At 39.8% G+C, this 27,150-nt stretch overlaps 1 protein-coding gene across 6 annotated transcripts; it reads right to left on the bottom strand.

Moving 5' to 3' along the window:
* Positions 1-797: 797 nt before the first annotated feature.
* B3GALNT1 (beta-1,3-N-acetylgalactosaminyltransferase 1 (Globoside blood group)) lies at positions 798-25,340 on the bottom strand. Of its 6 annotated transcripts, none has more exons than XM_069472987.1 (5): positions 19,775-19,856; positions 18,469-18,566; positions 8,703-8,767; positions 5,193-5,279; positions 798-2,272 (listed from the first exon to the last, which is right to left on the bottom strand). In XM_069472987.1, exon 5 carries the CDS (start codon positions 2,236-2,238, stop codon positions 1,243-1,245), a length of 996 nt encoding a protein of 331 aa, XP_069329088.1. In that variant the 5' UTR covers positions 2,239-2,272; positions 5,193-5,279; positions 8,703-8,767; positions 18,469-18,566; positions 19,775-19,856; the 3' UTR covers positions 798-1,242. The 6 variants fall into 6 exon arrangements, with proteins under 6 accessions (XP_069329088.1, XP_069329086.1, XP_069329089.1 ...); XM_069472985.1 differs by lacking the exon at positions 19,775-19,856 and adding an exon at positions 19,554-19,656; XM_069472988.1 differs by lacking the exon at positions 19,775-19,856 and adding an exon at positions 19,554-19,656 and having other exon boundaries at positions 18,469-18,563.
* Positions 25,341-27,150: the final 1,810 nt, after the last annotated feature.

Raw genomic sequence — 27,150 nt, 5'->3', positions numbered from 1 at the left:
TTGACCTCCTTTCAGCAGGTCCAAGAAAAGACACATCACCGCTTCTACAGAGAAATACACTTCTACAAAAGCACGAAGTTTAAATCAGATTTGACTTTAGACTACACATTAGGACTTTTGTCTTAATGAGAAACTAATAACAGCGGCAGTTTTTTTCCTTCTTTTGTTCTCTTTATTCACAAACTCATTGTTAATGAGGAAACGTATGGGCAGATTGATAATGCAACTTGGATCTTTAGTCTCCTCTTTCCAATTCAAATACTGGAATGTGACATTCTTTCCATAATATTCTGGCCATCAGGTTCTCTCCTTTTTTTTTTTGCCTTCAGAGTCCTTTGCAAAAGGAACTATACTGCCTGGAATTCTAAATTATTCCTAATTTCCTGGTGGAAAAATAAGACAGATGAAGTGACATCTAAAAACACTGGGGACTATATTTTTAAAAACAAGACAATAATTCAGATTTTCTTGCTTTAATTCTTCTTTATATTACCACAGTAAAATATTTAACAAAGTCCAAGAGATTACTGATACACAATAACAACCTAAGATTTCACATTAATGGGGCTATCAACAAACTGTTGAGTGAAGTACCTAGAAAAACATTTCAATATAAAGAGTGATTCACTGTTCTATTTACACAGTATTGAAACCATCAAAACATTTAAACACACAGGAAGTTCAAAGTAATATTAAATAATAATTGATAACTCTGAAATACTGCAACATCTTCAAGTATCTTCTAAATGACCAAAAACAGATGAAATTTTGTTCGGTATAACTTCAATGAAGTTTCTTTTACACAGAACTATACTTTTAAATTGGTAATCCACGTACGATATATACGAAACCTTTAAGTGACTAGATTGTTCAATAAATAAAACTCCACATTGCTTTACTGTTATAAACTAATGAGCTTATAATTCAGAGAAACCCTTTTAAGAAATTCTAGCCTATAGAATGACATGTTCAAATTGTCTGGTCCTATTAATTTCATTAGCAAAACCTCTAATTTCTTTATAAGATATTTAATTCCTCTGAATATCATCTTTAAAGGGCCTGACTTGATTTTTGTCAAAAAAGATCACAAGTAAAGCTTAACTCTCCAGCCTCCGTGTTCTTCATGAGTTTCAGCTCAGTGTAAGCCAGCACACTGACCTCCCCATGAATTTTCCACAGTACCACACTTCACACTTTCCAAAAAGTATCCTGTCCTTCTCTAGGCTTTTGGTAGGTGTGATGTTAATAATGACATGTGGTGTTCCTCAGCATAACCTGCCAAAAAGTGATTATCTCCTTAGAAGAAAAGCCATGGGCTGCAATCACACGTCTGAGTTGACAGACATCCAAATGGATTCTATATAAAAAGAAAAGGTTCGTGTCTTCTGGAATATGAATGTCCACTTTTAATAAATTCAAACAGATCCCAACATAAACATCTTCAAACTTGATGGGTTTTACGTGACCCATCATTTCATAAATCCTTGGCACCAAATCTTTGGACATTATATAACCCAACCCACTGCAGTAGGGAGGGAACACCTTGAAAGGATACTCCTGGTATGAAATATGGGTTTTTTGGTAAAATCCTCTATAGGAATAATTATCAATTAGAGGATAACCTGTGAAAAACTTCTCTGAGTGGTTTAGGTTTAAAAGATATTTCACTAGATTCCCAGTATTGATGAAAACATCAGTGTCTGTCTTCATGACATACTTGGCATTGGGGCAAAACTCAGTAACCCACCTGAACGCCATAATGGTTTTCAAGGTCAGGTTATTGTACGTGTCTAAAAAATCTTGTCGGATTATATCGCCATAAAGAAGGTGTTCATCCTCTAAAGACAATGCTAGCATTTTGTCTTCCCTTTCAGCCTGTTGGCCGAGTAAGAAAAATGTAAGAACCTCATATCCCCACCAAGACTTTTTTTCACCCCAAGTGACTCTAATGGCCTGTCTAGCTTTCACATCTGAGGGGCGGGAGGTCACCAGGATGACCAGAAATGGGTTCTGATGAGAGCAGTTTGAATGCTCCCGAAGTGTGAAGCGGAAGTCTTGTCTGTAAATTGGCTCATACTCGTAGAAGTACATCCAGTTTACACGTTCGATCACATTGTAGTGGGGAAGGCTGAGGTACCACATCACGAGGAAACTCAGGAGTGACAGCAGCAGGAGACTCCATTTGAGGGATCTCAGGGACATCCTACTCGGAAGGACAGGCAAGAGAGCCGGGGCCATCCACGGCAGCTCTGAAGCACGTGAGCCACAGGGTCTGGAAGATTTACCAAAGACTGCGTTAGTATTCTACCACCCAAAACAGATTTTCAAATGTAGCAGAAAGAGTGGGAGAACAAAACCTCCAAAGCAAAACCAAAAATCCTGACCAGAATTGCTTACTTGCATTTAACTATATGCATATAGATACCATCAACCAAAAAAAAAAAAAAAAATGTATTTTAGCTTTTTATGTCAAGACCAAGGTTAAAACATATCCTTTGCTTATTTTGGAAAAACTGCTACTTCTTGTTCTACACAAAAAACTGTTTATTATGGTATATAACTTTGTTCTAGATGCCTGGAGGGAAAGGTATGGGTAATGGAGAGTTAAAAAATAAATCTACAATAAAAACAAGCAAATAAAATTGTGTCTCTTCTTTTCCACTATGAAAAAAGAAGGATTTAATGCAAGAAGATTTTACTAGCAACAAGCCCAAATAAACCAAAGGTCTTCCTGAGCTGTGTGATCTGCTATGGATTCTAGCAAATCTGGGTAGGAAAAACCCTGTAGCTATGACTATTCTACTCATGGTGACCACTGAGATTCTTTCCCTGAAAGGCAAGTCCTCCAGACACAAATAGGATAGATAACCATCTCTCGAGTTCTAAATGCTGACTATGAAATAGTTTTTACTTGCCCAAAACACCACCCCAGCCCCCTTTCCACCTCATTGGCTAAACTCAATGCCCAGTCTGGAGAGCAAGTACTTAAAAGCCTGTCCTTAGTACTGAGCTTTCATGTGATTCCCATTGCAGTCTATTCAGAAGTCATATACCAGATCAGAATCACGGGATGGAACCTTCTAGAACACCTGCTTTTACACAGAACCTCCAGCTCAGACAAAAAAAGAGACACAGAGCATTCAGACTGTGGAGTGACAGCTCAGCCTCAGCTCTGCTCCAGATCCCAGGGCTGGGGTGGTTTACAATTTGGGATCCCGTAGGGTGTTCCCTGCACCATGAGCACAGGCTTCAGTCTGCTAGACTTCTACATCCACAGACCAGGCATTGAGGAGACCAAAGGAAGGAGGTTGGAGAAGAATCCCAAGGCAACATGTAAACTTGGCACGCCGTGCAGTACAGACTGTTTACAGCAAATGCTAAGGAACTTCAGTGCAAGGGACAGATCAACAACATGAGGAGGGATAGGCAGAGGCGGCTCTGACAGTGCCCTCTCAGCCACAATCATCTGGGGGAGGGCTCCTGGGAAACCAAGATTTGCTATGGAGGATAAACAGTAATGTCATTATGGGAAGGCTGGTCTACCTTGGGTCAACCTGAGGGTCTCTGGACACACAGCTCTTCTGCCTCTGAATGCATATGAAAATAACAGGGGCCGGACACAGTGGCTCATGCCTGTAATGCTAGCACTCTGGGAGACCGAGGCGGGTGGATCATTTGAGCTCAGGAGTTTGAGACCAGCCTGAGCAAGAGTGAGACCCTGTCTCTACTAAAAATAGAAAGAAATTATATGGACAACTAAAAATATATTAGAAAAAATTAGCCAGGCATGGTGGTGCATGCCTGTAGTCCCAGGTACTCGGGAGGCTGAGGCAGGAGGATCGCTTGAGCCCAGGAGTTTGAGGTTGCTGTGAGCTAGGCTGACGCCCCGGCACTCTAGCCCGGGCAACAGAGTGAGACTCTGTCTCAAAAAAAAAAAAAAAGAAAGAAAATAACAAGATTTCAAGATTCCTTGTCCTCTCCACCTGGCTATATCTTACCTGCCCTGATAACTTGGCCGCAATAATCTTTTCTATCTCTAATGCTTTCTATACTTTAAGTCACACAGTGCAATGGAATGTTTTGGCAAACTCTCTCTAGTTCAGTTCCATGTGTATGTATCTTGCCTCTCCATTGACATTCCACGACCTTGCTGGCAAAAACAATTTTTCTCACAGAAGTCAAAGGTGCAAGACAGAGGGAGGCCTATAGCAGGAATGCAATGGACACTAAAATTTAATATGCTTTTTCCATTTGTATAAGGATAAAATGTAGGTTTGTCCACCTACCTCCTATCCTCCCCTACCCCCCTTACTAACCATACACAGCCAGTCCCTAGAAAAACCTGAAACAGAATAGTTCTACAGTGAGAATTACAGAAGTAATTACCACCGCCTTTATACATCTTCTCCTCACTTGGCTACTGGGCACTGCACAATCCTCCAGGGGCACCATTTACCTCTCAGCTGCTGACAACCTGTACATTTATTATAACAAATGTCTCGTTCTAGCAAATCAGCATGTTATAACACATTCTGGACAAATGGAAGGAAAGTGTCCTGAGTAAGGGTGCCATTTATAATTGCATATGGGCGATGGAGGCCCTTCTAACTCTTCAATAATGGAAAAAGCTCAACAAATATTATTATTGTTATTTTTTATGCATACTATAAGCTATGGTCTTTAAATATGAAAATTTGACTATGGTTATGATGTCTATTGCCCATGGAACCATGAAGAAAATAAAGCAGCAGCAAAAAGAGGAGGAACTCTCTAGTCCAAAAAGAAGGAAAAAGCCTTGGAAGAACTGGCCAGAATAGACGTTAGGTCACCTACAACACAGGTAGCTCTGAAGGCAGAGAGACCAGAGTCCACACTTCAGCTCTGTCCTTCACCAACCAGGACAAGTGGGTATGTTATGTATCTCCTGAAGCCTTAGTTTGCTGTCTCCGTGTTGAAGATATTAATACAGTACGAATTAGTGATAATATATGCAACGCCTCTGTCCTGTGTTAGGTATTCAACAAATAGAGGCTGTCATCACCAGCTTTGGTTCTACTCTTGGCATCTATTCCATCCTGTGTTCTCTAAATCGATTTTTATTGTCAAAACGTATTATCCTAAAGAAATAATTTTGATATTAAAACTTGAAGAAAAGTACATTTCAAAGCCATAAGTACATTTCTATTTCTTACCTTCTTCTTGATTTGTTTCTTCCGAATCAAAGACCTTCAATTTCCCCAATTGAACATACAGCAGTATATAACTGTCAAAAATAATGCCTGGAGAAAAGAGAAATATTTGAGGTGATGGCTGTCCTAATACCCTAATTTGATCAACACACATTGCATACGTGTATCAAAATATCACATATACCCCCAAAATATGCACATTATGTATCAAAAAAAATTTTAAAGTAAAAATAATGCTTGAAATTTCTGTAAGAAATAGAAAAAACTTAATAGCATTTACTTATGGGTCAGAGTTCAGGAAGGGAAGGGAAAAGACTCATTCTCCATTCCTTTCTGAGCCAGGAACATATGTGGAAATGAAAAGTTAAAAAAATACTGCTGTCCACAGAATTCAGAGTTCATGGCTTCCTCACAGAAAAAGGGCACTTGGTATTCAGAAACAGTACAGACTCAAGACTTAAAACATGTATCTACGTTCTCTCACCAGCAGTATCGTATGCCACCCTAGCACAGTCCCACTTCCCCTGATAAAGAACTGGGGCCACTAAAATAAGGGAAACAAAATTGCTAAGAGACATTCTGCGGCTATCCTCTCTTTACTCTGTCCAAACACACTCACAGAAGGCGGTCCTGACATGAGGACTCCAGCTACCACTGCCCACCCTCTGTCCCCTCCCAGCCTCCAGCTCCACACACCAGTACTCGAGACATATTAATGAGCTGAAGAACACTGAAATACCTTTCACTTTCTGTTATGATTAAGTCTGCTCACAGCTTGGATTTTTTCACTGGTCAAGTTTAAAAACCAAAGCAGGATGTGAGAAACAGGGAAGCATTGACATATACCACTCTTTTTTTTTTTTTTTTTTTTGAGACAGAGTCTCACTCTGTTGCCCAGGCTAGAATGAGTGCTGTGGCGTCAGCCTAGCTCACAGCAACTTCAAACTCCTGAGCTCAAGCGATCCTCCTGTCTCAGCCTCCCGAGTAGCTGGGACTACAGGCATGCACCACTATGCCCGGCTAATTTTTTCTATATATATTTTTAGCTGTCCATATAATTTCTTTCTATTTTTAGTAGAGATGGGGTCTCGCTCTTGCTCAGGCTGGTCTCGAACTCCTGAGCTCAAACCATCCGCCCACCTCGGCCTCCCAGAGTGCTAGGATTACAGGCGTGAGCCACCGCGCCTGGCCGACATATACCACTCTTTGTACCAAAAAAATGCTCCAAATGGATTAAAGATTCAAAGATGAGAGAAAAGTGAACTGTAAAAACACCAAAATATGGATAAAAAATTTTAATAATGCTGAAGTGGGGAAGACTTTTTGATTATTCCACTGTAAGAAAAAAAAACCCAGGAACCAGAAAGGAAATTTTGATCAACTAAAAAATTCAAAAAATTCTTGAAAGAGGTTGAAAAGCTCCAAATAAATTTTAAAGCACAAAGTTGAAAGATACAAAACAAACCAAAGAAAACAATATCTGAGACACTTATTACAAAAAATTTATAAGCCAAATAAAAAATGAATTACTACAGATTAAGAAAAAGATTAGCACTAAAAGAAAATGGCCAAAAAAGCAATTCTCAAAAGAATAATAAAAATGATCACTAAAATAAGATGTTAAAACTCACAAGCAGAAGTATTCTGACAAAAGTCTCAAACTGGCAAATTAGGAAAAAAAAGTGATACTACAGAGTATGTGTGAGGGGAAAAGGGCATTCTTATGTACTTTCTGGAGGAAAATTTAAAAACATTTATCAAAATTTTAAATCTGCAATACTTTTTGATGAAGCAATACCACTGCTAGAAATTTATCCTAAAAAACCAGAACTTTGTATTATTTATAATATGGAAAAATTTGATTTAAACGTCTATCGATAGGGAATTATTTAAACAAAATTATGATATATCCACACAACAGCATATCTTTATTCCTCATATGCAATGATTCTTACCTATATTCTACCTACATACTACTAAGTATAAAATGCAGTTGGCAAAATTGCCTATGTGATATGATATGATTCCTTTTGAAAGATGAAATAAGTATATATAAATGCATGTGGCCACATATGCAGAGTGAAATGTCTGGAAGGATGTGTTCCAGTGATCAATCGTTTACATTCTGTGGGATTCTAAAAGATTTATATCTCTCTTTTTCTTTCTATATCATTTGGATTTTCCAAACCGTTCATGTATTACCTTTGTAAATAAAAACAAAGCTGAAAAACTGGATTTTATGCTTGCATGATTCAAAGTTCCACTGAATGGTAGTAACCCTAAGCTAGAGGTCAAGATCCTGCATTTCCTCTTACCCTAGCTTTCCTCCACAAGTATGACCACGTACAATGCATGACATTTCTCTTCGCTATTATTCTCTATTATTTCAGTAAATATTATCTCAACATAGTAAGGAATGATTTGAAAAATCCATTCAAAATACAGGAATATTAACATAAATCAAACAAGATTTATACTAGCTACTACTAATATATATACACACACGCCAGTATTTACAAAAAAATTTTCTCTCCTGTATAGTAAGTAAAGCTAGTTTCATTGTATATATTTTATAGGTGAATTTAGAGAATTCAAGTGAATTAAAAGTAAAATAAAGACACTTTCAAACACACTAGGACTTACAAAGTCCATAAGCTCTTGCTGAAAGAAACACCAAAGGATGTACTTTAATATGAAGAAAAATGAACTCGGGGGAAAGGAATGAAATACAAGAAACAAAGGTAAGCAAGATTATCAGTGAAAACTAATAAATATGGGTAGTAAAAAAGAAAAAGGAGAAAAGCAAGAACAAAAATAATTTTTTTCAAGTAGTAAAACAGTGAAACTAAATGACTAGGTAAAAAAATGACATGTGGCTCACACCTGTAATCCTGGTACTCTGGGAGGCCAAGGTGGGAGGATCACTTGAGGTCAGGAGTTTAAGATCAGCCGGAGCCAGAGCAAAATCCGGTCTCTACCAAAAACAGAAAAACATCAGCTGGGCGTGGTGGTTGGTGCCTGTAGCCCCAGCTACTCGGAGGCTGAGGCAGGAGGATCACTTGAGCCCAGAAATTTAAGGTTGCAGTGAGCTATCATCATGCCACTGCATTCTGCCTGGGGCGACGGAGTAAGACTCTCATCTCAAAAAAAAAAAAAAAAAAGACATGATGGCTACAAAAAGATGTTTAAGAGAAAAATTGAAATATGCTATTGTTCTTAGCTGGTTTAGGAGGAACTAGAAGATACTGGTAAATCTTAACATTTTGCTAAAAAATTCATTTTAAGAATGTATGTTAACCTTTAGAGTGATCATTGAAGGAACAGATATGGAACATATACCTTCCAAATTGACTGAGAAATAAAAGAAACAAAGCAAACTATCTAGTCAATATAAGGTAGGAAAAGGGGAGGAAGAAGCAGAGAAAATGCATACCAAATAGAAAACACAAAAGATGATGGCAGAAATAAATCTAAGTATATCGTTAATTAGAGTAAATATAAATGTAAACTCACCTACTAAAAAAGAGACTCCCAGATTGGCTTAAAATTCTGCCATATACTGCTTATAAGACACACTTCTAAAACAAAACAACACAAAATATAAATTAGGAAATAGAAAAGCATATATCAGGAAAATGCCAATCAAAAGAAGGCTGCTATAGATAATTATTAACATCACATATTTTAAATGAACGGCATTTATAAGGGAAAAAGGATATTTTGTTACTAACGAAAGGAATCATCCAACAAGATAATTTAATAATTATGCCATATAACCATAAAAACACACCATCAAAATATATAAAGCAAAACCTTAAAAGCATGTGTATAAACGGAAAAATCTATAATTGTAATGGGAGTTTTTCACACATCTAAATAACTGATACGTCAAGCAGACAAAAAATTAGAATGTGTTTCAAATAATATCATTAATCTTAATCTAATAGAAATATTTAGCACCTTTCATCCAATAAAAAGACTAGAAATATTTGTTTTTAAGACTGCATAAAACATTTATCAAAAAACTGATAATATTAGGTTCCACAGGCCTTCTCAACAATTTTAAAAACTTAATACAAACTACATTCTCTAGCCACAGTATAATTATAATGCAATTACAATAACTCGAAAAGCACATTGAAAAGAAAAGAAAAGAAAGCAGTTCCATCACAACAAAAATTCCACCAGTGTCCCTCTGTAATCAACCCCCCACTCCCTGGCAACCAATCCTCTATTTTTTTTTCCTCTCTCGATAGCTCTGTCTTTATCAGAATGTCACATAAATGGAATGATGCAATACGCAGTCATACAGTTTACTGACTTTTAAGTCTGGCTTTTTTCATTAATATAAGAATAATAGATTTAGAAAAAGAATGAAAACAAATCAGCTAAGTGCTTAGCTCAGGAAGTTAAAAAAATAATTCTAAGGTTATTATTAACACAAAGAAAAGAGAAGGAACAATAAAGCAGAAAATAAAATAAAAAACAAAAATGATTATTTAAAAAAACCTAACCATTAGGAAAAAGGGAAGTTCCTTAACCTGTTAAAGAAACTAATAATCATAATAATAAAGCTTTAGAAACATTTCCATTAAAGTCAGAAAAAAGACAAGGATGCACACCATCATCTCTTCCATTTAGTGTTATTCTAAAGATCCTTAATATCCACTAAAATAAGAAAGACAATAAGACATACAAATTGCTGAAGAGAAAAATCACTGTAGTAATTTAGTACAATGTAATCATCTGCACAGAAAAATCGAGCGGGAAAAGATAATGTATAAGAATTAATACGTTTACCAAGATGCTGGATATGAGCTCAATATACAAACCAGAACTGTTAAAAAACAAAACCGTAACAGGAAAAATGCAATAGCAACAAAAACTATAGAGTGTCAAATAAAGTTAACAAAAAAGAAAAATGTGCAAGGCCTTGATGTAGAAAACTAAAAACTAAGAAACTTTTTTGAAGAATATTTTAAAAAGATATGAATAAATGGATAGAGATAACATGTTCAGGGATAAGAAAACTCAAATGTAAAGGTTCTACTTCCCCAAATTAGTCAATAAAATCATAGGAATTTGAAACAAACTTGACAAACAGAGCCTGAAATTCTCAGAACCATAATGATCCAAGAATAATCAAGACAATTTTGTAAACAAAAAGTTAGGTTGGGGAGGCTGGGTGTTACAAAATCATATGGCAGAGCTACAGTAATTAAAACAAAGGAGCAGACAGGCTCAACAACTGAACAGCAAGACCACAAGCTGACCCACACATATGTGAGGACTTGATAAATGGCAAAGGTGGTATCACAAACCAGTGGGGAAAGAAAGGATTCAATAAATAGTACATAAATAAATGTGGAAAAAGTAAAATTATATTCATACTTATTTCCAAGATAAAATTTCAGGTGGATAAAAGAACTAAATGTAAAAGAAAGCAAAACTAAAACTATTACAGGAAAATAAAGATTATATTTATTTTTTTACCGCTGTGTAGTGAAAGCCTTCATAAACAAGTCACAAAAAGCATATCTCACAGAGGAGAGGAGAAATACATTGTATCACATTAAAATATGTAACTACTATGCAGGAGAGCTCTCAGTAGAGGGCTTTTTAAAGTCATTGTTTGATGCTAAGAAAGATCTAATTGAAATACGGAAAAATGCAGAATACCCACACCTTCAGCAACACGCCCTAAAAATGCTTTCTTGCTTTTCAACCACTTATTGCTGTAAATCTACATTCTCCTACCGAACCCAAATCAAGACACCCTTAAGGTCACAAATGATTGATACCAATCTTGAGGATCAGCTGAAACTGTGGACCTCCATGCTGCAACCAAATACTCAAATGCTTGGCTGGGCACAGTGGCTCATGCCTGTAATCCTAGGTCTCTGGGAGACCGAGGTGGGAGCATTGCTTGAGCTCAGGAGTTTGAAACCAGCATGAGCAAGAGCAAGACCCATATCTACTAAAAATAGAAAAAAATAGCCAAGCATGGCGGTGTGCACCTGTAGTCCCATATACTTGGGAGGCTGAGGCAGGAGGATTCCTTGAGCTCAGGAGTCTGAGGTTGCTGTGAGCTAGGCTGACACCGTGGCACTCTAACCCGGGCAACAGAGTGAGACTCTGTCTTATAAAAAAAAAAAAACAACCAAACAAAAAAGCCCAAATATTCAAATGCTTTCCACAAAAGGCAGACACAAAGTCATTAAAAGGTTAACTTTAAAATGAACAGTTTTCATTTTTTGAAATTAAGTACATAATAGTTAGATTTTTTACAAAATAATGTACATTTTAAAGTATATCTACTTGAAGTTTCTTGATTGTGGCTTTATTTGATTATAGCTAAATTAATTGGCCTTCCAACATGAAAAAGTCCCCCACCTCGGCCACACTGATTCTGATCATGCGCATTTTAAGGTCCAATTTCAATCAAATTTTAAACCCAAGCATGCTACATTCAGAGTCATCCAAAGAAAAAAACAAGTGCTAACCATTCTAATTACAAAACTACTGCCAGTTGTGCAACATTTCAACTTTTCTTTTCCATAAAAGAAACAATACTGCAAAGGAGGCGGAAATCCTAATTACCTAAAAAAGGTCTGGTGCATATTAAGTTTAATTCAAATCATAATTACACACATTAATAACATCCTATTCCTTATAAAGGGAAAAAGAACCACGTATCAATTTACATCCTTTAGGGGAAATTCCCTTCTCAAATTAAACACGGTAATTCATAAACTAAGCAACGTAAACGCTACTATTTAATTAGACTCAATTAAACACCTAATTATTTTTACAACCTACCGCTGCTTTGTGTTCTATGCCCTCCTCTGACTATATCAGAAAAAAAGCACAACCAGCAGATGTCTGACCACTACTTCTCTTTCCTCACTTCTTTAACACAGTGGTTCTCACTTTGCTGCATATTATAATCTCCTGGAGAACTTTAACACTGGACTTCAGGCTGTACCCCAGACCAACTAAATTAGCGTTTCGGAGGGTGGTGGGGCTCAGGTGGCAGGGTTTCGAAAGCTCCCCAGGTGATTCCAATGCGATGCGCTGGCCCCTCACCAAACCGCAGTGCGTCAGCACCACCCGGGAGCATGTCAGGAATGCAGAGCCTCAGGCCTCACCTTAGACCTGCTGGATCAGAAATTACGGATTTTCACAAGATCCCCAGGTGATTTGTGGACGTAGTGAAGTTTGAGAGAGCAAATTACTTATACTTTTTAAGCTTCAATTACCTTATTTGTAAAATGAGAGCAATAATACCTTCCTCATGGGTTTACTGTGAGGACTACATGAAATAATGTGTGTTAAACATTCAGAATGAGGCTGGCACACAGGAAGAGCAAGGTAGATGGTACTGGTGTTATTATTCAAGACCACACTATATGCTTCCTCTAATTTATTCTTATTTGCCTACATTTGTTCATTTACAAACTCTGCTCCTAGCTCCCAAATGCGTCTTACAAGATACCACATGCTCTGTAATACAATTGAACATGCAAATAAATCCCAGTGAACCCACCTTATCCCTCCAAACCAGTAAGCTTTCTCCTAGAGTCCAAGGATTCTGTTTCCCCTAGAACCCCTAGTGGCTGATGTTCTGCTACCCTGCAGATATAAGTCCCCTGGCGGAGGTCCACATGCCAAATGTGGACTGCTGGGTTACTCCTCTGCACACATGCTCCCTCTCCCAGGATCCTTCCTCCTGCCCTATAGCCTTCCTACAACTGAACATTATTTCTTTTCACACTGTCAAAAGTTATGACTCACACTGTCAAAAGTCCCATAATCGGCACCACTTCTAGCAACATGTATTTCTACAAAATACACGAACCTTTTCCAACTGAAGCACAACATATTCAAGTGGCATCAGGCCACTTTATTTGAGGATTGTGCTTATTTGATAAGGTTTACAGTTTTTTTTCCTCACCGTGGAGCACACAGTTGGATAATAGGGAATCAAATTTTATTTACTGAATGAATGAATAGCAATCGGTATATTTGCCTAATTTAATAATGCTTAAAAATGAAATATGCTTTACTCTGTCAGAGCAAACAAAGGCTCACATTTAGAAGAACTTGCTTTCTACTCTATCCAACTTCTTCATATTCCCTTCTAACCATAATTTTAGCAACAGCCCTTGCCCTGTCCTGGTACTATGGTAAGTGTTTTTCATATTTCCATTTGTTTGATGACTAAAGCCACCTTATGAAGCAGAAACCATTATTATACCAGCTAAAGAGCCTGAGATTTGGAGACCTGCTCCTTAGTCAGGGTGTCAGAGGCTGCAAAGCAGCGCTAGGAATCCAGGTGTCTTCACCTTCCCACGTGGAATCCGTCACTGCTGCACTACAAAGCTTCCTTCTAACTTGTTTTATCCTGCTGGCCTGCCGTCCTCATCCTTCCCTCCACATAGGGCAGCACTTCTGTTCTTCCTCAGAGATGAAGAGTTGTCAAAGCCGAACCAGAAACTTTAAACAAAGGGAACTCCTAAATACAAACACCGTTCAATCTGCACACAGATCATGCTCAGCTCTTACAAATTCGCACTGAGACAGTTTTCAATGAGTCTCCCCTGACGAGATCACTTTTCAGCAATGGAAGAATCACCAAAGGGAACAATGTTTATGAATTTGTGTTCCAAGTAACTCTGAATACGTTGCTGAGCTTCTGTAAACATCAGTGAACATGTAGACACAAGAGCAATGGCCGTCAGGAGCTAGCAGAGAGTCACCAGGATGCTCTGACTAACCTCATCCCCTTTTCAACAGGGTTCCTTGACCAGAAGATCAAGGGCAGCCTTAGATAACACACAAGCATTAAGCTTCTGTGAAGAGAGCTGGGCATTTTAAAGTCCAGAACAAAATGGGAAAATATGAGTCTAATGACAGTGGCTAGATGGTTTCAAAACTGGCTGACCCATCATAGCCAGGGCATTGTTCATGCACACATTTGTTCGACACACATTTCTTGGGTTTGTGCTGGACTCTGAGAATACAGTATTGACCAGTAAAGCCACAGACATGATCCAACCACATACACAGAGAGACACACACACACACACACACACACACTCCCCTGCTGATGGTCTAAGGTTGACTGGCGCATCTTTGTCAACCTGGGAGAAAATCTCTAGGACCTGGGTTTAACCACAGGCCTGTCTTGAGCCTTTTCTTGTTTAATATTTCTGATTAAAGACAAATGAATGTAGACTTATTCAATTTTGAAGACAAGAAAAAGCTGTAAAAAAAACAGCAAATTCATTAGAAGGTGTAATTACAATCCAAAAATACTTTGTGGGGTCGGGGTGTTAGGGAATAAGGCTAAAGCAAGATGAAATCTGATGGGGACTGATTTACTGTCCTATGTCAGAGTCCAAAACACCAACTACACAGGAACAGGATGGGGGACCCTTTTTTAACAGCAACCTAAAAAGACCTTAAGGTTTTAGTTGAGTTTGAGTTCCATATGAAGAAAGGTGGGGATGTAAGAGAGTAGCTGGGGAATCAGGAGACATGGATCCCAGTCCCAATAGCAGCAGGAGGAAAGGCATTGAATTTGGGGACCTGCCTTTCTCATCAGAACTTTAGGGAACTGAGCCAGGACACCTCTCAGGTCCTGCACACCACGGTGTCCCCCAGCACCTAGCACAGTGCCTGGCACATAGAAGGCAGTCCCAAGTACTTGTGCATGAATGACAGTGCTGACAGAAATTCTACAAGTTCATACACTATAATGTGTTCCCTCCTCTAACAGAGACACAGTCTCACTCTCTCTCTCTCACACACACACCCCCTAACACAACTCTTGAGTTCAAGAAACAGAAAAAATTTCTCATTAAAAGGGGTCATAATTCCATAGCCACATATATGTTTCATTTTAAAAGGATCATTGACAGGTTTAAGTCAGAAGAGGGTACTCAGTTGATGAAGGGTGTATCATCTCCCATAATAATCGGGTGAAACAGGGGATGACGGAAGTGGGGCTGTTCTGTTCTGGGGAAAATAAAACCTTAGAAGGGCTACGGTAGATGCTTTCAAATATTTTGAACAATATGTAAATATAACTCCAGAAGGCAAATGGGAAACCAAAGATAAAAATTAGTGAGAGGGTTCAACACTGATTACTAGAATGAGCTGTTCCTTACCAATGAAAATCTTTCAGTAACTTTCAAGAATGTTATAGAGGTTGATTCATTTTTGAGTTTTGAGTTATTCCGAGCAACTTCTAAGATCCCTTCTAATGCCAAGATTCCACAACTTTGTTATTTATAATGTTTAAAATGTAGTACACATTTCTGTATAAGGTTTCATTTTTGCATAAATTTTTTAAACTGGTCAATTTTTAAGAATGAATCTAAAGTATTCACTGAGTTTAAGAAAAAAATCCACATCAAGCACCACTCCCTGATTGTTTACAGCTGTAAGGGGACTGTGAGTAAAAATACCCGTACTCCATTACAATTTCCCAATTCTTCGCTTGAAACCTCTGATGGTTGCATTCTGAGATGTGTGGGAGAATGTCTTTCATCAAGCCTCATTAAAATGGAAGCCTGATGCTTCAGTGCTGAGGTAGAAGACAGCTGGGTTTTTAAAGACATTTAAGTAAGACATACTATATACTGTTTGCAAAAAAACAAAACAAAACAAAAAAACACTACATTTTTGTAGGTAAAACAATCCCTGTCTATGGGAATCTTTCAGAGATTTCTGGGTTATAGCATGATTTCTGGGTTTAGACTGAGATAAATGAAGAGCAGGCAAAAGCAGCAGGACTTGAGAAGGAAAATTTAGCTGCAATTTTCTTTTTTGCTTTTGCTCTATCTGCATTTGTATCCAATAACAACAATAACAACAACAACAAAAATCAGTCTTGATAATTTGCAATATATGTAAGGATTTTAAGCAAGTTTTTTTTTAAGGCATAGTGGGCTTTGGGGCACTACAGAAGTCTATAATAGCACTTACTTCTGTGGCAATTTACAAAACACATTTCACAACACCACAAAATATTGTTACCATCAATTCCATTTTCCAGAGACCTGTGCAGCCCAGGTACAGGTACACCTGGAATCCAAACTCAAACCCTTCAAGTTCCTTCTGCCACGGCACAGCGCCCACAGGAGAGATAAACTTCATACCACAGCCTCTTGAGAGTCCTGGGCAGAGAGCAAAGAACGCAGCAGAAGCTGATGCACCTCTACACTTGGGGCAGGCAGTCCGAGAGCACCATTTGACAGAGCAGCCAGTGGGAAGAAGCAACAGGATGACCAGGTCTAGGGTACTAGGAAAACTGGAGCAAAGCAAAGACCACACAAGTCAGCAGCAATACTGACCTGAAAGCTGGGCTTTCTGTATCTGCTTTGTTACAAACAGGTTTACCCACTGGAGGAAGCTGCTCTAGTAAACATTTCTTCCCATTATTGCCCTAAATTAGGAATACTACAGATCTTTGCCATTCTTGTCATTCAAGCTAAGTCATCGATTACCTTTCCCTTAGTTATTTAAGGCTATTTCATTCACTTATTTGATATTCTGGACTTGTGCTAGAGGCTGGGGCAGCAGTGGGGAAGAAGGCAGACAAGCCCTGCCTTCAAGCTTTTGGCCCTCACTGCCCAGAGTATAGGTGGGAAGTTCACAACTCCAAGTTTCAACTGAACCTCAAGTGAAGCCCACCTGGAGAAGATGGCACAGAACTCCCAGCTCTAATGTTTGTAAATTAGTGATCACAGCCCATGGGAGGGAGCTGAGTTTCCACTCTCAGAATGTGCTGATGATCAATGAAGGAGCAAATTATAGAATTTCTATCAATACAGAGAAAGGAACTATTTAATAACAGTAAGAGATAAAAGTTGATGATAATTTTTCCTGTTAGAAAGTGGGTAACTCCATCCTTTAAAACAAAGTCTGTAATGAACACAATAGCCAAATGTAGGTCCAGATAAGACATATGGTTTGAGCCCTCACTGTCATGCCACAGAGGTAGGTGGCTACAAAATTGTGAAATGTTTTAACAGAAGCAGTGCTTCTTCATTCTAACTCTTAAGAGCCTGTTCAAAATGCACAGCTTGAGAGTTTAGCAGAAATCCATATTCTAGCCCAGGGACGGGCAAACTTTTTTCCCCCCATAAAAGGACAGATAGTAAATATTTTCTTTGTGGACCATAGGGTCTCTATCTCTGCTACTCAATTCTGCTTTTCCAGAGAAAGTTAAGGCATAGACAATGATTTCCTAGTTCACTACTTGTGTTCAGGGTCAGATACACATGGGATGGGAAACTCTGATAACCTACTTCAGCTTTCTGGTTTTTATTCCCTAATGTCTCAAAGCTTCAAGAAGTGCAGGTTCTCTCCCTAGTCAAATCTTCCATCCTGCAGCCTCTTGGGGCCCTAAACTGGGGATGCTCTGTGGCTTCATCTTCACCTAATCTTGATGTGCCCCCTACAAATCGCCATACTTCTAGCTCATACTCTCATCTTCCCCTATCATCTAATTCACAATATGCCCAAAGCCCTGATAATAAAAACAAATCAATATTTATAATATGCAACTTTTTATTAAAATAAAACCATTGTCCATAGTCCTAAGAAAGATGTTCGCCCAAGAAGCTGCTGTTAAATGAACTGCAACTTTTGGATGCATCTGTTGTGTAAGGTCATTTAAGAATATTTTGTTTGACCCCACACATCTGACCTCATCCATGAGGCTATACAGTGTGGCTATCTCCCACACAGTGAGCAACAATGATCAATACCTGGAAAAACTGCAATGGAAAGGCTTATTTGGCCTGCATATCATATAGTCGTGAAAGGGACAAAGATATTTCCTAAAAGGGGATTCTACCTGCATCATCCAGTGGTGGATGGCACAAAGCTGAAGGTCGGGCACAGGGAGAAAGCAAATCATACATCCAAAGAAGAAAGAGAAAAAGTATTCAGTGGAGCATTTCTTAGGGATAAAGAGAATTGAGTCTGAACCTGAAGTTGAATATGATCCACCAAATTAAGTTTATATAGTTAACTTTTCCTTAAGTATCATGGTATTTTAATAATAATTCAATTTTCTAGAAAATATATATTATCCAAAATGGCTTAGTAGAGCTTAACTCTTGTACTTCTTAAAATCCTTCAGGGAAAGAAACATGCTAGAACTTTGTAGCTGTATCAGTAATACTTAAAACCTTGGAACAGGCACTATCATGGGCAGACTTAACCAATTAGGATAATTTTTAAATTAAAAATAAGATGAACTTACCTGTAGAGTTTCAGATGAAATTAAAGCACTAGCTGAAGTTTTTTGTTGTTTTCTGTATTCCATACTTTAATTAAAACACTCAGATTTGCTGTGAACTACTGAACAGAACGGAAAAAGAGTATATCTGAGTTGTAAGTTAGCATTGGGCACTATGACATCTAAAATCCATGTTCTATGCCTAGCACACTGCTACTGGAGCAAGCTATTATGTATCAGTCCTTTTTTAATGTTTGGAAAAGCCTTGATCTTCTCTTCTCCCTCCATGCTCTCAAATTGCCTCAAACTCTAATCTGGGATTATACATGGACACTGTTTTGATAACAGACTATTTTCAGGGCTGGAGTTATCCAGTGGCCATTCATTTAAATGAATATTTTAATCTAAGAGGGAAAAAAAGTCATAGACTTTTATCTCTTAGTATTAAATAGCTCCCATGTCTAGACTGATGCAAGTTCAGTAATTTGCTTTTTTATATGGCATCGACACATTCTGAGCACAAACTCAGCTCCCTTCCTTTGCCTAAGCCACCTGGGGAAAGCTAAAAAACAAACTTGTTTCCAGTTGAAGACTGTACACTCAGCTCTTCCTTATCTCTGAAAACAGAAAAAAAAAAAAACCCACACACACATGGTTTGATAATTTCTTCCTTTCCCTGACAAAGCAGCCACCTCCTAAAACGCAGGCACTCTGAGCAAAATATGCTGGAAACAAAATCATCTCTGTTCTGCAAATCTCCCTCCCAAGTCCAACAGTGAGAATAAGAAAAGAAAGAATACTGAACGCAACGACTACCCATGCTTGCTTGCTGGCATCATTTCTTACTGCTTGGAAAAGTGAGACTCCGTTGCACCTTTCGGATTTCTTTTAAAACGCCTTGTACGCTCCTTAAGGCCGCCTCTTACGAATCCTGTAACACTAACCCCTAGGTTTCCTCCTTTCTCCGTCCAGTTCGCCCATTCCCCTCCCAAGGTCCCTATTCCTTCCCAATCCCTCTCATGAAGCACGCTCCCACAATTCGGCCCCAGGCCGTTCCCCAGAGCCCCAGGAGTGCGTTCGCCCCAGGCCTGTTAGGGGTCCACCTGTACCGTAACACTGTCCCCGTCTTCTCCCCAGCCACCGCGGCAAAAGCGCCCGAGCCACTCCCTGGGTTTGACCCTGGCCGGAGGGGCGCGGGCGACCGAAGGCAGGGACGGCGTCCAGGGGCGGGGCAGGGTGGACAACATGTGGCCGCGGCCTGGGCCGCTGCGCGCTCCGGCTCTCCTCCGCGTTTCTCAGGGCCCCACCAGGCCCCTTCTCCCGCGCTCACCGGTGCGGGGGAGCTGCTACCCGCCGAGGCCCCAGCCCCAGGGCGCGGCAGCTCAACCCCGGCCGCGCTCCGGAAAGGGCCAAAAGAGTGGGCGGCGCCTCCCTGCCTAGCTCCCCAGGTCTCGGTGTTCCGGAGGATGGCGCGTTTCAGGGAAGGCGGGTCCCGTGGCCACGCCCGCTATCCAGCCCCGGGCTCAACCGCCTCCGGCCGCAGCAAGGCCCCGGCTTCACACTCACCTCCCGCACGCGACGCACACCCAGCTCCGAGGCAGGCGGCCGGCCGGTGCTCCCGCCCCGCGCGCACACGCATCCGCCCCGCAGCCGCACGCACGGCCGGGCGCGCGCAGACCACGCGCCGGGGCCGCGACCAAGCGCCCATTGCTCGCGGGCGCGGGCCCGGGCAGCCCGCAGCCCTACGCGCCCGCGCCGGAGAGCTGTCCGGATGCTCGCCGCCACCTCGCCTTCTGAGCTCGGTAGTGTTACGCACGCATTTGCAGTTGAGGCTGGCCAAGGTTAGACGACTGGGTGGCAAACCTCGGGCTAGAATTTCTGTTTAAGAGCGCTCCTTTTGCCCCTTTGCCATCTTTCCAAGCTGCGCAAACGCATGGTCTCGAGGCAGCCCTGGAGGGATTTTCTTGTTAAAGTCCACACAGAGCTAATTAGGGAAGGAGTAACCTTGAGAGGAGTTCTTTGCTCTCTCAGAAGAAATGCACGTTCTTCATCCATAATCGCCCAGGAAGAATCGTCCAGGAATGAAGGGTGGGGACACGTCAGGTTACAATGGTCTGTGTGTGGATGGGAGCCATAGGGAGTCGCGTGCTCTAATAACTACCTGTCTAAATTGTCCTATCTGGACAGTTCAAGGAAGCTCTGCCTCACCCTGAGTCGTCACCATCCAGTGTTCCCTGGGAGGAGTGCAGCGGCTTTTAGGCCCCGGAGCTGAGTGGTGTTGTATGGCTTCTGGTTGTACCGGTCTTTGGGTGGAGGTGGTTAAGTTAATCAGAAACAATGCTTCCACTCCTCTATCGGCGCCCATGGAATACTGCCGTCTGAAAACTTCCCCATTCTGGTCTCTTGGCCCCAGCATCACCACATGAAAAGTTCAAAAAGTTCAGTGAACACCCTTATACTGTACACATCTTCGAGATTAAACCACTATTTGCTGTTTGCCATGATTGCTTCTCCTCTCCTAAATACTTCAGTCTGCGTTTCCTAAGACTGAAGGTATCCTGCACATCACAATACCATTATCACACCTAAGAAACTTAATATTCAAATTTCCCAAATCGTCAAAAAAAGTCTTGTATATTGGTTTTGTAGAAAAATGATCAAGATTCATGCATTGCATTTGTTGTTTGTCTTTTTTAATATAGAACAGTCCTCCACCTTTTTGTTTTCATGGCATTAACTTTTTGATGTTTAATTGTCTCAGTTTTTTGTTCTCCTGGTGTTAACTTTTCTTTTAGCTCCCAAATTTCCTGTGAAAGTATAGAGACGTGATTAAAAGGCCAGAGTCCTTCATAGGTTACAAAGTGCTCTTCGTATTGTTTCCCATCAGGGAGAACATAATATTAAATGTTAAACACATAAAATCAGTTGTCCACATAGTAATCATCACTAGGGCAAGGAGGTGTCCTCTAGATTTCTCCATTATAAAGAATAATTAAAAATGTATCCCTTTTGTGGTGAATAGGTAATCTGGCAAGTGGAGACAAACTCTTTGGAGGAGAAAGTCTTAAATCTCTGCAAGGAAAACAGAGGTTACACAAGACTATTGTGCAAACAAGATAATACTCCCACAAGATGTCACTCATGGTGAAGTGTCCCCGAGGTTGAGGGATGAGCTAACATGACCAGCCCTGGGTATGAACACCAGTCTGTGGGAGCATATCTTTGACTCACTCAACCATGCAAGGCACTGTTAGAGGCACCAGGGACAGATCACTGAACAAGACAGACAAGGAGTCTGTAAGATTCATGGTCTCAGGGAGAGACACAAGTAGGCAGGATCATTTCTGAAGGGCCATAGTGCTGTGAAGTGATAGAAGTGGTATGTGATGGAGAGTGACACTACAAGCAGGCCACAGGGTTGAAATCTCTGAGGTACTATTGACACTGTTAGAAAAAAAATCACTTCAGTAATTAGCTTTGCTCAGTTGTCCCTTCTGCTCCACTGGGTGGCTATGAGGTATTTTGATATCAGTTGTGAGCCTTTAAAGCCAAATCCATTCACCTAGATGGGTAGAGTAATAATCTTCTGGATCATTCTGGTACATACTACTTCAGATCATCTAGCGGTAGACCTACCTTAGTGTGTGGTAAGTTGAGTTGAATACTAGCATCATTCAAAGAGCAGTAAAGCTCTGGTTTCTGTGCAGTTTGAGCTACTTTAGAGTTCCTGTGGATAATTCTGGTGAAAGCAGTGATGCTTTCCTACAGGGTCTTGTGATGTATACTTTAAGAAGATTTGGTAAAATCCAGGAGGAGTTTCCTATATTTACCTGAGCATACCTGGTCTAAACTCCCAGATCCATTCTAATAACAGAAATAAGTCAAGAATATGTCATACTGTATGTAATCTATGCCTCTGGTCATCTGTTCTCTGATTTACATCATAAATATCTATGGGTGTGAGCTTACCTACTTAAGCTCATAAGCTCTGCTAGACAAGAGCTCTCCTCAAGTTTACTCTATGTAGCAAGGATTATCCCACCTCCCACCGGAGAACTCTCTAAGGGCATCATCCATGCCACAGACAAATGTAGTGTTTTAAACAGATAGCCTGTATCCCCACTTCTCAGAAGAGGGCAGTTTTCAGTAAATCATTCCAAGTCAGTGGATCATATTGATGGTTTTTGTTTGCATCAGAAAATTGGTTTCTACCCTTGCCCCTGCCAGCTGATCAGAGTTTCATCAGACCCAGCATTTTAAGAGTCCAAAACAAAAGCTGCAAGACAGAAGCTAGTCTTAAAAGTAGGGCAACATTATTTTTGCCACATTCTATTAGACAAAAGCAAACACAGGACCATTCAAGATCCAAGGAGAGGGTCCCAGGCAAGGGCATGATCTCTAGGAGGTGAGGCTAGGGCATGGGGGCAGTACTGGGGAAGGAACTACCACACTGTTCTAGGCCAAATGCAGAACTCAGATGTGTAGTACTGATTGCATTTGTCCTTTGCTCACGATCAAGAGGGTCTGAAGCATGAGTTAGCCACTGCCCAAGCCTGGCCATGACTACCATCCCCAATTGTAACACACACATTTGCATCAAGACTATAAGTGTGGCCCATCCTTTCTTTTTGTTTATAGATTCCTTGGCTCAGCTGATGCTTCTTTATCAAAGCCTTTTTTTCTGCATAAGGAAAATGAATAGGGGAGTGAAATATATATTTAAAAATCATTTATAGTAATTTGAAGGTTCTCTAAAAAATAATAGGAGTGAGAATGGGGGTCAAAATGGGTATACAACAAAAGTTTAGATAGTAGCAATGTAAGTCTAGGACTGAGTTGGCACTGGATGAATATCCAGATCTAAATCATGGTTGTGATTCTTTTCCCGGGTCCAGCACTAGCAGGTAACGGTGCCCTTTGGAGAGGGTAAAGTGGTGCCCAGCTGTGTGCCTTTAGCACAGCCGTTCTTCACCCTGACACTTCACCTCACTGAGTCAAGGAGGTCCATCAATAACAACTAAGCAGGTTCCATTGCAAATAGATTAACAAACAAAAAAATAGACCTCTGTATTTGGAAGGATGCTTTAGGACATTAATAGTATATTTTATAAATTCTGGTTTTTTTTAATTTTAGAAAAGTTGTATTCTAATACCCATTTTTTAAATATTTTGAATGTCCTTTGAATAATCAGCTGTGTTCGTAGCTTCCAAAACCTCCGTAGACTGCAAGATGAAGCCATGGAGAGCAGATTGGGGGTTTTTGAGAAGAAAATGTCTAAAACCTTTAAGAAATTATTTCCTTTGAAGAAGTGTCCTTTTTCTTGGTATAACATTTATCAGTTTGTGATTCAGTTATCTATTGCTACAAAGCAAACCATCCCAAAATTTATTTGCTGGCAAAAATATCAATTTAATATTTCTCACAATGCTGGGGGCTGGTTGTGTGGTTCCTCTCTAGTTTTGTCTGGGCTTACTCACGAGGTTACATTCAACTATAGCAGGCAGGGGTTGGCAAATTTTCTGTAAAGGACTAGATGATAAATATTTTAGGTTTGCCTCCATCTCATAGTCTTCTTTGTTGTTTATTTTTTACACACCATTAAAAGCCCAGAGCTATTTTTAGCTTAAAGGCTCTATAAAAGCAGGCCATGGCACATCCCAGAGGTTGCAGTTTGCCTGTCCCTAAACTGGAGAGTCAGCTGAGCTGAAGAGCCAAGGTGGCCTCACTCACACGTCTGCTGCCAAGTCCGGGTGGCCTCTCATCCTCCAGTAGGCTACCCTGTCGGTCTGTAGGCAACATCCAGAAGAGTGGAGGCGGAAGCTGTAAGATTTCTTAAGGCGTGGACATGGGAGTCAACACAAGGTCACGTATGTCACATTCTGTAAATCAAAGCAAATTGCAAGGCCACTCCAAATTCAAGGGACAGGCAAATAGACTCTGTGCCTTGACGGAAGGAGCTGCAAATAATGTGGCCAGAAGTAGCTGAACTAAGTGGCAGATTTCTACAGTGTGCATTACCGAGGGACTTAGGGCTGGTGCTGACCTCGGTATTAGAGTGGCTCCCAGAGCCTTATTCAAATGACTTCAAATTGCCTCATAAAACTGAATCTGTGATCTTTTATGGCAGCTATTGTTCTTATTCTCTTCTTTCCCCATGCTACCCTAGCCTGCTTATAATTCTGTGAGCACTCACTTCCCTCAGCACTTGTTTACAGGTGTTTCTGCATGAGATTATCATCAACTCCCTAAAGGAAGAGATGGCCCTTACCACTCTGCCTTGTTGTGATATGTCTTCAAGAGAGATGTATGGAATTTAATTGAATATCCTTACTGAGGTTTAAAGTCAGGTTATTTGCTTACTTCACAGAAGCAAAACAAATTTAAGAATCCTGCACTACATACAAATTTTGAAAAAAAGCACACATTGAAGAGTTACATTTCAAACCCAAACACTATCTAATCAATCAGATGGATAGACTTCCTAGCATTTTCCAAACATAATCAAGAGTTAGGAAGCTATATGCTTAATAATATCTTTGAAGTAGCAATCACCTTTAAGGATATATTACATTTTAACCTTAAATTTGTCTGCAGATGAAAATCAAAGCATAGCAACAGTTTATGATATATGCTGTATATGCTCCAAGGCAGAAGTGATTCTGGAGAGGGTTTCTAATCTGCAATAAATGCTGCTACTAATTGCTCAGTTGAATTTTTCAATATGTGGTTCCTCCAAAATCTCATTGTGACTGTCTTCTTCCACTTGATGGAAAGCTTTGACAATTTATTATGTTTAGAAGCAGCTGTGGTGTATTTCTAATTGATGATGTGTTAGCTTGCTATCTTATATTTCTTACTTGACTTTCCACATCTTTCATTCTCTTCAGCATTTTCCTCCGGTGCCTCCTGTCTTACTTAACTTGATGGGTGGTGCTGCCTTTGTGCAAATGCAGTATCTTCAGTCTCTCCTCCACTTCCTTCCTTCAAATTACAAATACATGAAGTGGTACTAATAACATATATATGGCACTTAAACATTAACCATCTATATTCATATATGCTGTATCAGTTGATTATTAATGCATTAATTCTGTGGCATGGATACTAATCATTACCATCATTTGGCAAGTAGGAAAACTGTCGAATAAATGTCCCAGAAATACCTGGAACTTAACATGTCCAAGCCAACCTCAGTACCTACCTATAAAATCTGCTTATTCTCCTGGATTCCTGATTTGGATAAAATCAGCCCCCTTTATCACCAAGTTTGACCCTCAATTCTTCCTAATCCTAGGACTATAGAATGCTTCCCCAACCCACCTTACCATCACATTAATAAAGGCACACAGCAGTTCCTTTAATTGAGCACATCGTATCCAGTTATCAAGAAAAAATTACAAGGCATATGTATGAAAAGGCAAAAACACAGTTTGAAGAGACAGCACAAGCATCACAACCAAATTCAAATATAGCAGAAATGTTGGAATTAGATGAGAATTTAAAACAACTATGATTAATATGCCGAGGGTTTTAACAGATAAAGTAGACAGCATGTAAGCATAGATAAGCAATATAAGCAGAGATAGATATTTTAAGAACCAAAAGAAAAAAAAAAGGTAGAGGTCAAAAACACTGTAACAGAAATGAAGATTGCTCCTGACGGGCTGGTTAGTAGACTGGACACAGCTGAAGACAGAATCTCTGAACCAGAGGATATCTCAATAGAAATTGCCAAAACTAAAAAAAAAAGAGAAAAAAGATTGGCTGGGCACAGTGGCTCATGCCTGTAATTCCAGCACTTTGGGAGACCAAGGTGGGAAGATTGCTTGAGCTCAGGAGTTTGATGTTGCAGTGAGCTATGATTGCACCACTGCACTCCAGCCTGGGTGACAGAACAAGACCCTGTCTCTAAGAAAAAAAAGAAAAATTAGGCCTAGCGTGGTGCCTCATGCCTGTAATCCTACCACTCTGGGAGGCCGAAGCGGGAGGATCGCTCGAGGTCAGGAGTTCAAAACCAGCCTGAGCAAGAGTGAGACCCCGTTTCTACTAAAAATAGAAAGCTACTCAGGAGACTGTGGTAGAAGGATTGCTTGAGCCCAGGAGTTTGAGGTTGCTGTGACCTAGGCTGACGCCACAGCACTCACTCTAGCCTGGGTAACAGAGTGAGACTCTGTCTCAAAAAAAAAAAAAAAAAACCACAAAAGGCAGAAAAATGTGGAGAACAAAAGTGGGAACAAAGAACAAGGGCAATAAATAGAAAACAGTAACAGATATGGAGGATATTGATCTATTACTATATCAATAATCACATTGAACATCAGTGGTCTAAATGCACCAATTAAAAGACAGAGATGGTAGGAGTGGATCAAAAATAAGACCAAAATGTTCGTACCCCCATAATATCCTGAATTAAAAAAAATAAAATAAAAAATAAATATTCCCCTAAAATATAATTTTATATGTTGCATACTATTCCATATGGATATCTTATAATACATTTAATAAATTCCTTATTTTCCAAAAGAAAAAAGACCTAATTGTGTGTTTTCTACCAGAAACCCTTTTTAAATATAAAGACATACAGATTAAAAGCAAATGGATAGGGAAAGATATACTATGCTAACACTAATTCTAAAAAGCTACACTAACTCTAGTAGTTTCAGACAAAGCAGACTTCAGAGCAAGGAAAATTATCAAGGTTAAAG

Source organism: Eulemur rufifrons, chromosome 7 (genome assembly GCF_041146395.1).
Source record: "Eulemur rufifrons isolate Redbay chromosome 7, OSU_ERuf_1, whole genome shotgun sequence".
Classification (NCBI taxonomy): domain Eukaryota; kingdom Metazoa; phylum Chordata; class Mammalia; order Primates; family Lemuridae; genus Eulemur; species Eulemur rufifrons.
Note: the sequence above shows the minus strand (reverse complement) of the source record. Positions and strands in the feature narration are given on the sequence as shown.

Excerpts from the sequence above, each read along its gene's own strand:
- B3GALNT1 (XM_069472989.1), bottom strand. The coding sequence starts at position 2,238 with ATGGCCCCGGCTCTCTTGCCTGTCCTTCCGAGTAGGATGTCCCTGAGA.